Source organism: Populus nigra, chromosome 1, assembly GCF_951802175.1.
Source record: "Populus nigra chromosome 1, ddPopNigr1.1, whole genome shotgun sequence".
Lineage (NCBI taxonomy): Eukaryota > Viridiplantae > Streptophyta > Magnoliopsida > Malpighiales > Salicaceae > Populus > Populus nigra.
Genome location: NC_084852.1, coordinates 13,666,292 through 13,682,235, shown reverse-complemented (window position 1 = coordinate 13,682,235; position 15,944 = coordinate 13,666,292). Strand labels below are relative to the sequence as shown.

Genomic DNA, 15,944 nt, shown 5'->3' with positions numbered 1-15,944 from the left:
AATTAAAAAGTTGAATGAGAATGAAATTGAAAAAAAAAATAATTTCATAAATTATCGTAAATAAAATAAATAATAATCAAAATAATAGATATCAAATCTAAAAAATTAAAAGATGAAAAGATGAAAAATTAAAATAATAATAATTAACATTTCATAAATTATTTCAAATAAAATAAGTAACAATCAAAAGAACGAGGACCAAATTTGATAGATAAAAAATTTCAATTAAAAAATGATAATGAAAAACAAATAATAATTTTAAAAATGAGAACCAAAGTTAATATAAAAATTAAATTTTAAGGGATGAAATTAAAAAATAAATATTTAAAACAAAATATATATAGCAATCAAAAGTTTGAGGACCAAATTTGATATAATCAGCAAATAATATGACATTTCTAATTTTTTCACAACTTCCAGAAAGTGTTTTCCGTCCAAAATAAAAAGAAAACACTTTCCTGAAAACCAAGCTAAATTTTTCTTTGACTGAAAAGTGTTTTCTGTTAACCAACTTTTCTAATGGCAAATAAACACGGGAAAGTTTAAAAAGTGGTTTCCGGAAAACTACTTTTCAAGAAACAAACGCAGCTCAAATTCAATTACAGGGATTTTATAAATAAATTAAATTCATACATGTTCATGGAATGTAATTGGTATAGTTTTAAAACTTATACTGACTCGGCAGATCAATCCAAGATTTGATGGCTAGATTGGTTCATGTAAGGTAAAAGATAGAAACGAATAAAAACCTGGCAAAACTTGGTTGATCCGTGATCCGGTTGACTCAACAAAACTTAGTTAAAACTTTTTTTTTTTCAAATATATATTTTTTTCTTGCCAGAGACCTCTATATATATATATATATATATATATATATATATATATATATATATATATATATATATATATATATATATATATATATAGTTAGTTATTACCCCTTTTAAATTTTACTATATAAATACTAGAAGAATATATTATTTTTTCAGTATAAAATTTAAAATTTTTTAATATATAAAATCTATGCTTGTATGAAAAAAATTATATTTTTTTAATATAAAATAAAAAACTCTTTTAATTTAAACACTTTTAACTTAAAAAAATTCTAAAAAATCTTTTAAAACAATCTTGTAAACTTCATTATTAACCTAAACTATTCTTAATTGAATTGTTTTTTAATTATTTTTTAATTTTTTCCTACAAAATATTAAAATATTAAATATTTTTTATTAAGCTTCTCAGTTTCTTAGCCGGATCAACCCCATAACTATGGTAATTGGGAATAAATTTAGAAAGAAAGAGACTCCATCCCAAGTGTCCAGCAGAAGGAAAAGAAACAGTTAACTTTGACTATATAACGAGAACAGGCGAACAAGGAGAATAAAATAGTCCAGTAGCCCAGATTAGCACACATGTTCCTAAGTTAACCAGATCAAGCTGATAAATTACGCAGAATCAACCTCATGGCACACGGGCAGTAGCTTGTCAAGTTCTCTTTAGATCACCAACAAATCATTACATTAAATTATTCAAAAGCAGGAATGCCTTTGATTGGCCACTTTCAAACTCACTACAATGCCCTGAAAAACCAGGAGGTGATGGCATTCTTAGTAGCTGTTTTGCCACAACTGTTGAGCCTGCTTTGATGGCTGGCCTTGAGACCCGCCTAGGGAACCATCCCTTGTGTTTTGCTGCTGGTGTTCCAATGACATCCCCGATTGTGAGTGATAATAATTTGGGTACCCAGGTGCCCCAAAATGCTGGGACGGTTGCTGGCCTTGCCGGAATACACCGGGCTGCTGATTCTGCCCCTGGAAGTTGTAATATGTACTGGCAGGGACAGCCGACATTGCTCGCGAACCAGGCCCATGCATCCACATGGCCGAATTCTCATTCTGACAACACAAGATAAACCTTACTTCAGCTTCACATAAATAAAACATGCAATTGAAATCAAGAAAATTATTAGCGACAGCCATTGCACTGCTTCCTTCCCTCGCAACATTCATGTGGAACTTGCTTCCGTTAATTGTCCCCACATAAATGTGAGAGAGTAGGCAACACCAAGTGTGAAGTGAATAATCTGCCCGTGAAACCATTACATGATGTTGGTCATAACCACACAAAACTCAAGTTTCGAGTAGCTACAAAATGATTCTGGACTTGTTAATGGGAATTTTCATCCTGACACCTGTCCCAATTTGGATGAGGTGTATTCAATGCAGACTAGATAATTCACATCCTTGAGAGTTTGTCAATGCCCGGTATAGAGCAGAGGTGTTACCTGCTGAAGTGAGATCAAGTGGCTGGCATCCTTGTATTGAGAACTTAAAACATCATCATAGCCTATTGTTGTGCCTGCAGGGGCAGCAGGTGCATTCAAAGGAAAGTTTCCTGTGGGAATGCTGGTTGAACTCCCATATCCATACCCAGAAGGAACAGCAGCAGACTGGGGCAAGCTGCTTACAGAAACGCTGTTCTTGTATTGTGGAAGCACTGCTGCAAGCGACTGATTGTATGTATTATTACCAGAAAAGGTCTGCTGAAAGGCTGATGGCATATACGTGTAGCTTTGAGCTAAGAAAGGATAGCTGATCATGTTGGCAAAATGCCCCAAAGGAAGGGTGGGCTGGGAATAAGAATGCATAGCAAGGTGTTGTGGAAGAGCAGGTCCTGTGGCAACATTGGCACCAGGATGCGTCTGAGGAGTTGGCTGGGGTGTAGAAACACCACCTGCTCTCAAAGCCTAGCATGTTTACAAGCCAATAATCAGAACAAGGAGAAAACAATCAAAACATAACACTCCAACCAAGTTTGAAACTAGATTCATCACATAAATTTCTCGTGTGATTTCATTTTTTCTCTTTCTAGACCGCCAGCCATATCATATCTCATTTTCCAAAAAATCAACTACAAGTAACAACTCGAATCACCAAAATATAAATCCAATTCTATCATTATATCCCCCAAAATCATATTATATTCAACTATCAAGGAAATATCAGAAATCACAGAAAAGGATGGTTAATTTTGTTGTGCATCAAAGTAGTAAAGAATGGTTATGAGAAGTTTTCTCCTAATAAGGTTGTCTCCACTATTTTACAAGACATGTTTCATTCAACTAAACAAGTGCAGTCTTCAGTCAAGAAATAAAACCTATCAAAAGATAGCAGAAGCCAACTTTCCAGACTCACAACAATGAGGTCAGCTATGAGTTAGCGCGTGTAAGCTCATCAGCTGAATCCAAAACCCACGAAGTTGTTTAATATGTGATGCAAATAGCTGTTACCATACAGCTTAGGAGCAAGAGCATGTGCATGCAAAAATCTGTTAAGACATGCTCACCATCATTGATGAATTCTTTATCCTGGAAGAGAGATGGTTGAAAATTGGGGAATAAATGAGATCTCTAGTTAGGAAGTGTTTTGCACACGATTTGTGAACAGAGATGCATTGCAGTTTCACTTCATCCATGTGATGCTACACCATAACCAACATCCATACAGAACGAGTCTCTGCTGAATGCTCAATTTATCTAATTGGTTATGGACTAGGGAACCGGAAAGTGTGTGAAAAATAACAAAAATGGAAATGTCTGGATTCCAAAATGGATGTGAGGAAGGTATGTATGGTGCCTACCTTATATTTTTCAGTTGGTTCCACATTGATTTTTTTTTCTTTTTTCTTTTTAGATTTATTCCCTACCTCCGCATATGGAACTACAGAGATCTTCCATAAGTCAACAGTTTAATTACTTCTTAATTGCATCAATAAATAAATTGTGAAGAAAACATAGTAAGCTTCATCAAGTTCAAGAAAGCTATGGTAGCAGGATACCTCTGACATGGAAATGCCAGGACCACTGATAGACGAAGCTGCACTGCTGTATTTTGGGGGCAGTGATTGTGTCACAGGGAAGGGTGAGTATGGAAGGTCAGTCTCCCTCCCAGTCTGAACTGTTGAAGCCAACAAGGCACTTGGCAAAGAATTTGTATATGCCTGCTGTAAAAAGAAAATGTAACAAGGAAAAAAGCCAACCAATCAATATTGCGGTACTGTCTTCTACATTTAGTAAGTTAATAACACAAACTAATTAAGTACAATGAGACACAAAAATACAAGCACATTACTCCACACACAAACTCAGCTACACAAATAACAAGATACAAATAAAAAGGATGGAGCAATGACACTTCACCGTATGCTATTTTATTCTACACTTTCATTTATCTAGTGTGGCCATCACATAACAAATTTAAAGTTTCTTTCCTTTTTTTTCTCCAGCACACCAATCTCTCATGCATAAAATGAATATAAAAGAAAAATTATCTGTAGTTAGAACCTGTAAGTGAACAAGAACCACTGATAAAATCCTTGTCTTCAATACAAAACCAAATCTTGCTCATTAAAAAAAAAACTGATAGACAAACCACCCTTAACAAAAAAAAAAAAAAAAACACTTTTATATATCACGCAAAAATAACAAATTATACACTCTGGAGATAAGTGCAGTTTATTGTATCGCATTACCATTACACTTGAGAAAGGAGCAATATTTTGCATCTGAGTGCTTGTCTGTGAGTTGTTAAATGCAGCATTCAACTGTTGAGTGTTTTCATAACTATAACCAGGTGTAGATGAAGGGAATGCATATTGATTCCCTTGAGCAGCTTCAGATGTCTCCTTCAAAGTCTCCGCCTGTGGAACTGGAGGAGTATCGTAATTTGCAGCACTCACACCAGCTCTGTGTACTAAACTTTCATCTACTGTATTTCTGAGATGCTCATCCCCATAATATTCAGGATTTCTACAAGAAATATACATTCCACTTATTATTAAAGAGAAAAAAAAAAATGAATGGTAGAAAAATTTACCATATAAAAGGCATACCTAGTGTCTGAATGATCAGTTGATGAAGCATCTACCACTTCAGATGTTTCTTCCAAGCTATTATTCATGGGCATTGATGCATAATGCCCAGAAAAAGCCGAATTCATCCCAGATCCAAAACTCCCAAAGCTTAGGTGTGAGCATTCTTGAGTATGAACTTGCAGGTGATTTGGAATTATTACAGAAGGATTATCCTCTTCAGGCTGCACCCCCTGATCATCATTCCGCAAACTTAGTTGATGTAAGTTAGCAGCCACTGATGAAGCGCTATCTTCAGCTGAAATCGCATGAGATACAATCAATTAGATAAACTGTCAATAGCTCCTTAAGGAAGGCAAAGGAGACAAGTTTAGAAAAGCATTGTTGCATGTCATTTAAGGACAAACCACAAAATAATCAACTCCACACAAACAGTGTAGAAATGATGTTGACAGTCCCCATGGAGAAGGGGCTGATGAGAAAATTTTGAAACAGTAAAGGTGAAAATACCAGCATTCTGTTATGAAGCTACATGTTTTATGCAAAATTGTTTCCTTTTTTTCCCCCTTTTATGGTGCATGGATGCTGGGTGAGAGTATTACATTCAAGCACTTGAAAAGTTGTCAAACAACCATAAATATATCATGATTGAGCCATGACTCTCAAAACTCCCTGGGCGAGTCTTACTAAATTTGCATATGAAGGCTCAGCTCAAGGCTGCAGGAAATTTACATAGGAAAAGACAAAATCATCACAAGAAATTAAACTAATCCATCAACATTTAAGATAGACCTTAAGTCAATGTTGAACATTCTCAATTGATTGAAACATCATTCGAGGAAAAGTTACAATTTTGAAAGGAATAGTTGAATGCAATTGGAAAATGATAGATGAATCTAAAACATTAAACTCACCTTCATTATTCTCAAAAGTATGTCTGTGAGACTGGTAGGAATTGATGTTCTCATACATATTATTATCAAAAATAGATGAACCTCCAGAACAATCCTCCTGCATATTTCTAGTAGATACAGAAGCAGGTCCCACATGGTTTGCATCAAAAGATTCATCATGAGCATCTTCTGATGATTGAACATCATCGAACTGGGATTTGACGTGCTGACTACCTCTATCTAAAGGCAAGTTAGATAGATCTCCATACAACTCAGAATCTGCAGGAACCTCCCGAACAGGTGATGCACTGGCAGCAGTTGGCTGCTCAATTGATGGCCATTCATCATTGGAATGAACACGCTGGTTTACATCAATTTCTGGTTCTGTATCTATTTCCACCACCTTGGAAGCATGATTTTCTGATGAATGGAAATCATGGTGTGATGCTGCCAAAGGAGGAGCTGTAGCATGGTGATGATTGACGCTTTGATGAGATGGCATGGTAGATGCCTTATTTTGCGGCCTACCCATTTTTACAATGTCAGCCATTGATACCTGACCTGGAACCCCCATCCAGGCAGATTGATATCCAGGAGAAGGCTGTGATGATGAAGAAACTCCATCACCTGCCCCTACAGTTGACATTTTATTTTCTGTGGCCACAGAATCACTGCATGAAATGTAAATAAAAAATGAGAAACAACAATCTCCACATTGCATGCACATTAACACTGGTAACCATATTTCATACGTGTTAATACAACTAAGCAATGCTTCTACACGAATAAATATGAGTGCATAACAAATGTTCTTCATTAAAATCCAAGAGAAGAAAGCATCCAGTGGCTAAGAAAAAAAAAACAAAAAAAAAAGCATGGAGCACAGCACAAATATAACATAACAGCAATAGAATACTAATTCTTTTTGAAACTGGTACTTATTCTAAGAACGCCTAAAAGCTTCTTCCAATAGCTAGTTTCAAGGTCTCATAAACCCTACATGCTTAACTAAATGACCAGACTACTAGCGAATTCTATGTCAGACTACTTCATCAGAGCATCAAAAACTTGTCTGGACATAAAATCTCTTCTTTCACAGAATTAAACAACCTAAGGATGTAGCATGGATCCACAAAAAGATGAAAGCTATATTCAAAATTACTGCTACTGTAATTCAAAGTGCAGTCAACATGTGCCCCAAGCAGGTAAAAAGTTCTAGTTTAACCCGGATTTGTTCCAATCTAAGCAAAATATGCAAATTGGAAGCTACCCAAGCATATATCCCAGGCCAGTAAACCTCATGACGGCTTTTTCCTAAGCACAACACTAGATCTGAAGTAAAAGGTGTACCATCACATGTATTAAAGACATACTTAACCAATCAGCACCAACATATGACTTTTATTATACCATTCCACAAAAACATGAATAAATATTGAATTATAATGTATCGTCAGTACATGTCAAATACAGTATTAATCTGCAAAAACACAAAATTTGTCATTATTAAGGTTTAAATATGGACATTACCTGTGATATGGAGGTTGCCAATTAATATTATTTCCTGCCATACCGGATGCAGAAGGAGAAGGACCAGCATAAGCATTTGCTCCATTTTCCTTCTTGTATGAAGGTTTGCCATGCAAAGTGCTAGATTCTGGAGAAAAGTTGTTTGTTATGGTCCACATTCATTCCACACTAACAAATGATTAACTCTAGTAAATTGAATTGCAGCATTCTCATACCATTAGAGCTGAAACAGGCAGGCCTACCAGGGCCACCACGCCCATTGCGGTCTGCACCACCTCTACCACCACGATTTGACATGTTATTAGCACCTCGAGACCTGGAATCTGTTGAGTCCTTATTCTAATCAACAACAAAGACAAGTGAGAATGTATGACATTAAAAAAAGTAGCTAAAGTCGGGCCAATGAAATGAAATATTAGGAATTTTCTAGTTAACAGTTTATTGCAAAACAAAATTGCTACAATAGCATTTCAAACAAAAAGATAATAAACAATGTGATTTATTTTTTTCTTTGCTTGACCAATGAAAGTAAATTAAGTATATGACTATCACATAAATCCAACATTTAGGAAAATCAATGAGACAAGTATCTACATTTTCTACCTCCTTTTTCTTTTCTCGCTTGCTCTTCACCTCATGGAAAGGATCTACACAATGAACAGATGTCAAGTCAAATTCACATGCAGGCCAAACTCAATAGAAGACTCGAGACTTCTCAATTTTCCAATTGCATAAAGGACAATATAAACAGATCAATTATTAGAACCTTAAAGCAAAAATTGACAAGAGTATTAATATAAAGTAATGACAAGAACCAAAACATAGAGATCAAGCAAAATGATTAATGTAACAACTAAAATCTCATATACATGCAGTAAAACAGCTCAGAGACATAAGAAAAATGGAATCACAAAACACTAAAACAGCTATTAAAACAACATGACCATCATTTATATCAAGCAGTTGATGTTGACAAAAATGGCTGAGCAGTGGTGGTGGCCTAATAAGATGTCAATCAATGTTACTTTCATTTTCTGATAAAAAGAGGACTTACATACACACTCAAGATACAATTATGCATGTGCTTGCAGACATTTTGCTCAAGTGAGAACAATTTAGCATGCTCGTGTTGGTCACCTAATGTTGAATAATCAACATATCCAAATCAACAACCTAAATTATCAATGATAATGAAGAGAAAGACGGCTCTATTGTCATGTTTTGTTGAAAAAGTAGAAAGTTTAACTATATTTCTCCAAAACTTCCTCTGTAAAACTTCTAATGTTCATACCTACGAATCAGAACCAAGCAATTCCATCAAAACTTCAAGACTACAAAACGCACTACGAGCTGCAGTACAGCAATACTTGCACAAGATGATCAAAGCCAAAATCTGACCACAAAATTGAACTACCGGAAAGTTAAAAACGTTGAACTTTTTTAATCAAGAAGTCCAGTTAATAACTTCCTCTTGTCATGTCCAAGCAACTTAATCAAACAATTTCATTAAAACAATAAGACTAACACAAAGAACTATACCTAAACACGCAGTTCAATTACCAAAAAAAAAAAAGGATCAATATTTTCAGTCCATGAAAAAACCTAATTTCAAAAGATTTGAATGCTTAAAGCTTAAAGAAAAGCAAACAACTTGAAATTGAAAATTTCGATTTATCAAAATCAAATAAAAAAAAACTGAGAGTCCAATAATAAAAACCCTAACCTCAAACTCCACTAAAACAAAAAATACTTGAACAAGAGCATAGAGATAATATGGTTAGGGGGAAAAAAAACCTTGAGAGAGGAGACGGTTAACAGCCTCGTTAGGGTCCATGTTACACTCTTTAAGCATAGCATAGATCTCAGGTTCAGGACAGCTAACAATCTCCTTCAAACTCTGTACCATCTTCCTTGACGCTGCAGGTATCCCTGATATTCCAGTATTACCCTTTCCATTATTGTTATTTACTCCTCCTCCTCTGCCACTCATTCTCCCTCTCTCTAAACACGCACGCAAGCAGACGGTATCTGCCTCTGTATCTCTCAGATCTGAAAAGAGGAAGACAGCGCTGTTTGCTTGTCTGATTTTCTCTTTGTTTTTATACGCGGCGACTGGGTGTTAGAGGACCGAGTTGAAGAGGAAGAGGAAGAACGAAAGAACGAAAGAAACAGAATTAAAGCTCCCACTCTTGCTTTTAGCACCCAAAACTCTCTGCCTCTCTCTCTCTCTCTCTCTCACTCATTTGTATATGTGATTTTTTTTATAAATAAAATATTTCCTTTTATTATTGTTTTTTATTAGATTAAAAAATGGAGGGGGCAGGGGATGTGTTCTTTTCTCTTGTCTTGTTTTTCCTGTTTACTAAATTAAAATTCTCTAATCATTACAATTACAATTAAAAAAAATCTAATAAATTGTCAAAAACATTGTAGCTCCAACCATTATAGATTTGATGAACTGTTTTTCCTTTTTTTTAATTCTTGAAGTATTTTTTTTATCTTAGTCATTGAATTGTTTTTTAATTTTATTCTTCTATGTTATGTTCACTGGAAATTTAGTTAGGTAATTTTGTATATACCTTCTTTGAGTTTATTATGAAATTGGTTTTATTGCTTGCAAAAAATTAAAAATATTGGGACCAAATTTGATAATGAAACAAAAAAGAGCTTTTTTATTTTTCATCAAGTGCCTTTTTGACAAATTTTCCCTCCATAGTTTTTGTTTTTATTTTTTATCCTTTTAATTCTAAACTTTTATATTTAGAAATAAAAAAGAAAGAGTCACTAAAAAAAATCGATCAATTTGCCTAAATGCCATGAAAAAATTGCAAATTTGGTGTTAATGTGTTCCTCTTAACATGAATAATGCCACCAAGAAGTTTTTGCGCTTCTATGTTATTATTAAAAAAAAGATTGATATTAAAAAAAAAAAAATTTCATCGATTTTATGAGGTGATTTTATGTTTTTTTAACTGACCTAAGGATTGAGAAATTATTTTATTAGGTTTTTTATGTGAAAATATATTTTTTGAATAAAAAACATATCAACTCAATCTTTCAAGCATTTTTTTATGGCTGAAATCTATGTAAACAAATAACATATCATCTGGAATTTTTTTTTTTTAAAAAAAATAGCTTCTAATATGTGATCTGTCCATGAGAGGAAAAAACATGAGGGCAAGTGTGCAAACTTGGTCTTTCAAGCCTAGAACCAGAAGTATCGAGCCTATCTTTTTGGTCAGATATCTAGCTTATTTTTATGTTTTATTTTTTAATTTTGATTAAAATACATTATAAGAAATGTTTAATATGATATTCAAAATATTATTTAATTTTATCATGGTTCTTGAATAATACTTTGGGTTTTATGGGAATATTAAAATTTTATTTTAAAATTATTATGCATCAAATATGAAAAGAAAAAAATAAAAAAAAATTGCTTTTGAATATTCAATGAAAATAGAAAAAAATCTTAATTTTTTTAATATGTTTGTGATATAATTTTATCATATTTATTATTATTTTCATTTAATCACATATAAAATATTTGAATGTTATTGGAACACTTTTTTAAAACTTACTTTCGAAATTATAATTATTATAGGATTTTATTTAAATTTTTTTAGTCATGGAGATCATGCAGGCACGAAATAAATAAGATGAGAAATTTGAAAGCATACCAAAAAGATTCTTCATTGAAGAAATAAAAATTGGCCAATAATCAACAAAATATTTTGATGAGCGTAATAATTCCCTTGAATCTCTTCTTCTTAGAGATCTTAGTCATAAAGATCATCCAATAACGTATTACCATATAAATTGGGGCCATAAAATGAAATATTTTTAATTAATGTGAGTAAATAAAAATTTCACAAGTTCTTTCATCAATTACTAAATTTGATTATTTTTTAAAATGTTTTTTATATTAAAATATATTAAAATAATATTTTTTTATTTTTAAAAAATTATTTTTTTATCAGCGCATCAAAACAATTCTAAACACAAAAATATTTTAATTTTTAAAATATATAATTTATACCGCGTTCTAAAATGGTAATTTAAACTTTAAATATGCTTGATATTGAATTTTCACTGAATTAATATTTTTATATTTTTAGATAATTTTGATATTTTGATATTTAAAAATAATTTTTAAAAATAAAATATATTATATTAACATGTTTTTAAATAAAAGTTATTTTAAAGAACAACTATTAATAAATTATTAAACACACTGCATGGGGAAAGAAAACAGTTGAAGAATAAAAATAATTTGAGCTTATCCTGTAGTAAAGATTCTGCATATAAAATAATGTACGGCCACTGGCGTGTCCAAACGAAGAATCTCCACGCACCTTTCCCTACTGCTGGAAGTGGATGACGGCTGTCCTACCTGATAAGAACCCCAGCTCTTCTTTTTCTTTTGTTTTTTTTTCATTAATTATTTCAAAATTCTTTAGATTTTTTGGTTCGCTATCCTGGGTAGGCCAGGAAGTATGCCTGGGCCCAGTTTGTCTAATCGCCCCAATCGACTCTTTCGCAGGACATGGTAATATGCCCTTGCAAGTAAGGGAGAGTCTGCTGTAGGGTGACTCACCTCGGGATCTTTATTATTATTTGCTATTTTACATGAGTCCCGTTTTGGGTAGTAAACTACTTACATGCCCCCCGCACGATGCTATTAATCAATTATTTTTTATATTTTAAAAATAGTTAAGATTTAAAAATATTAAGTTTTTTTACAAAATTATACCCAAAAATCTCAGGTTTGGTTGCAACACCTGATCCAAGAGTAATGTTTATAATATTAATAATAACATTAAACTTGAGTTAACCCCTAGCATAAAAGTGTCTGGACTGCAATACCAGACCCGATAGCATTGGACGTGGGTCTGGCTACAAGGTCGTGTCATAAAAGTGTGATAATTAAATAGATTAGTTAAAAAAACCAACAGAAAGAAAAAAACTAATGAAAAAAAAGAAAAAAAATATGAATTAATTGGGTTAACCCTTCAAACCAGGTTAACCCGTCATACATTGAATTCACATCGTGAAAGTTTGATAATTAAAAAGAAAAAAACAAATTAATGGGTTAACCTAGAATTAACTGGGCTAACTCGTCAAACCAGGCTAACCTGTCAAACCCGGAATCCGTGTAATGAAAGTTTGATAACTAAATAGAAAAAAATTTAACATTAACAATTTAAATTAAACAAAAAAATTAATTAAAAAGAAAAAAAAAGGCATCAGCCTTTTCACTATGGACTGCATTATGCAATTCATAGTCAAAGGCATAAAAAAAAACTAAAGGCATCAGCCGAGAACTACTTAGAAAAAAATTTAATATTAATAAACTAAATTAAATAAATAAAATTAATTAAAAAGAAAAAATAAAAGAAAAAAACCTCTAAGAAGAAAAAAAACTAAATAGAAAGAAATTTAACATTAACAAACTAAACTAAACGAAAAAAATAATTAAAAAGAAAACAAAAGCAAAAAATAAAATAAAATTCAGGTTAACTCGTCAAACCAAGTTAACCCGTTAAACCCGGGATCCCTGTCATGAATGTCTGGTAACTAAATAAAAAAAAGTGAATATTAACAAACTGAACTAAACAAAAAAAATTAATTAAAAAGAAAAAAAATTCGGGTTAACTCGTCAAACCATGTTAACTTGTTAAACCCAGTATTTGTGTCATGAAAGTCTGATAACTAAATAAAAAAAATTTAACATTAACAAACTAAATTAAACAAAAATATTTATGAAAATAATAAAAAAAAATTGACGGGTCAACCCGGAATTAACTGAGTTCACCCATGAAACCAAGTTAACCCGTGAAACTCGGGATATATGTCATGAAAGTCTAATAACTAAATAAAAATAAATTTAATATTAATAAACTAAACTAAACGAAAAAAATTAATTAAAAAAACAAAGAAAGAAGCAAAAAATAATCTCAAAAAACATAAAAAAACAGCTAAAAAAACTTAGACAACTTAAAAAAAAAATCTTAAAGAATCAGTGTTTTACTCCAGACTGCACTGTGCAGTCCACAGTAAAACACTGATTCCTTTTAGCTATTTATAATGTTTTTTTTTTAATAAATATGAGTTTAAAAGACAAATATCATTATATAGACTATTTTGATATTTTTTTTTACATAAAAAATTTTAAGTATACATCAATAAGGTTATTCGGGTATTTAATCAAATAGATCGATAATCATTTATATAAATAAACACAAAAAGTTGTTAGCAATAACTAAAAGCAAAAATAAAAAAAATAAAAAGATGGATGTAAATAAAGATATTTGATTTTGCAAAATGAGACCCTTACTCATTTGTGTTAACTGAATTTGTTTATTAAAATCAATAAAAGATAATAGAAATAGAAACATATATGAAACTAAGTTAATAAAATAAAAAAAAAAAATTATGTAAGGAACATATTATAAATATTATTTCAAAATAACTATTTTTCTATAAAATAAAGCTTATATGTATAAAATAAAAAAAATATTTTTTTAAAAAATATCTATCCAAAAAAAGCCTGCGAAACGTGTGACCTAAGTCATGAGATCGGGATAAACCGGTATAAAAAAATTTGAAGATAACCACAAAACTATTTTTTAAAAAATTAAAAAGATAGAATAATAAAAAATGAGGAAAAAAAAGATCTCTAACTGTATTAACTGTTAAAACTCGTAATCTGTATCACTAGATCAAAAACACGATAAATAGAAAAATCATGAAGGTCAATTCCGAACAAATCAAATTACAAAGGATAAAATTGGAAAAAAAAATAATCACCTAAAAAATTGTAATTAAAAAAATGAAGATGAAAATAAAAATAAAAAATAAATTAGAGGACATACAAAAATTTAATTTGAGGGTTAAATTAAAAAAAATAAATTACAAAAGGAAAATGAAATAAAAAATGAGGGATAAATTGGAAAAATAAAACATCATAAACTTTTACTGAATGATGAAATTGAAAACTAATAAAATTTTATAAAAAGAACCAAGAAAAAAATAAAAAATAAAAAAATAAGGAGTAAATTGAAAAAATAAATAAATTATAATTTAAGGAATAAATTGAAAATATAGAATACTTTTTTAAAAAGGTCAAGGACATAAATGAGTAATAAAAAACATAATGACTGAAATTGAAGGAAAAAAAAAAGAACAGGCGTGCACTTTCTCTGGAAGAGAGAGAAAAGAATGAAAAAAAAAAGATCACCAGTGACAAATCATCCATCATCCACCATTATGCACACCAAGAAAATAAGGACATAGTGACACTTCTAAGGACACAACTAATGAGTGACATGACACGTGTCGCCTAAAGTAAATTACAAATAAATATGAAAGGGAAAAAAACACATCCCTAAATGCATGTCTTATTGTTTTACTTTTCTAAAGGCATGGATGTATTTTAACAGTAGCTTAATAATAGAAAACCCAAAAAAACCTTTGATCAATCACTTTAGGGTTTTTTACATCAAGGGCAAATAAGTATTTTTAATATTGTTAAATTTTATGAAAAAACAAAAATAATCTTGGTCAACAGTTTTAAATTTTGTTGACATCAACGATAAAAGCGTATTTTTACTATGCAAAAATTTGAAAAAGACTCAAATAACTCCAAACAATCTTTTTAATGATTGATGAGTGGCTGTAAAAGACCAAATTACCCCCACAATCAACTCCAATATTTTTTCCACTCAAGGATAAAATAATAATTTTACTATAGCAATTCACAATAAATTATATATAGTGCGACAGTGAAAAACTCACACGCTATATATGTTGTTCAATTACATTACACATTACAATTACATTTAGAAATTAGACTTGATTACAAATAGTTTATCCGCTCACGCTTTTCATTGTGGGTTGGATATAATTTTTTTCAAATGTAAAAAATTATGTTTTTAGATTGTTAAAAAATTTCCAGCGTTGTTATTAAATTCAAGATAACAATTTAAAATTAAAAAATTCCGTCCTAACTCCTTAATTAATATTTAGTTAGCCTTTCAACCCTGTGATCTAGGTTATGAACTCTATTAAGTTAAGTTAATTTTTTATTTTATTACATGATAGAAAATACCAAGATTAATTTACAATCAACCAAACACTAAAGGATAAAATTCAATAAAAACATTACACTAAATGATGGAATTGACAACAATAAAACAAAAGATATAAAACAGTGCTAAAAAATCCCAATATGACTCTTCAATTAGTATTTAGTTAACCCGTTATATTCATGACCTAGGTTATGGAATGCACTTCGCCAATTTATTTTTTATATGGTAAAAAAAATATAGAAGATAATTTACCATCAATCCAATATTGAAGGATAAAATTGAATAAAAGTTTCACTCTAAATGATGGACTTGGAAAATAAAGCCAAAAAAAATACAAAATAGCTAAGAAAAAAAAAGTTTTTCTAAAACACTTAAGAAAGAAAAAGGTTTAAAAAGGTTTAATAACTTTATTTTTAATCTATTTTTTATTTAATTATATGATAATACAAATAGAAATGCACATGAAAGTGACCAAATAAAATTTAAGAAAGAAACATGAAAAGTTTTTATAAAAAAACATTTGCTAATATTATTAAAAAAATAATACTATTATGTTATTTAG

General features: G+C 30.9%; 1 protein-coding gene across 4 annotated transcripts; it reads right to left on the bottom strand.

Moving 5' to 3' along the window:
- Positions 1-1,328: 1,328 nt before the first annotated feature.
- Positions 1,329-9,534, bottom strand: LOC133691337 (uncharacterized). Of its 4 annotated transcripts, none has more exons than XM_062111796.1 (10): positions 9,087-9,534; positions 7,887-7,939; positions 7,508-7,631; positions 7,293-7,419; positions 5,784-6,433; positions 4,891-5,167; positions 4,531-4,807; positions 3,838-4,002; positions 2,285-2,746; positions 1,329-1,895 (listed from the first exon to the last, which is right to left on the bottom strand). In XM_062111796.1, exons 1-10 carry the CDS (start codon positions 9,280-9,282, stop codon positions 1,608-1,610), a joined length of 2,619 nt encoding a protein of 872 aa, XP_061967780.1. In that variant the 5' UTR covers positions 9,283-9,534; the 3' UTR covers positions 1,329-1,607. The 4 variants fall into 4 exon arrangements, with proteins under 4 accessions (XP_061967780.1, XP_061967789.1, XP_061967805.1 ...); XM_062111805.1 differs by having other exon boundaries at positions 3,838-3,999; XM_062111821.1 differs by having other exon boundaries at positions 3,838-3,999; positions 7,896-7,939.
- Between the last annotated feature and the right edge of the window lie 6,410 nt (positions 9,535-15,944).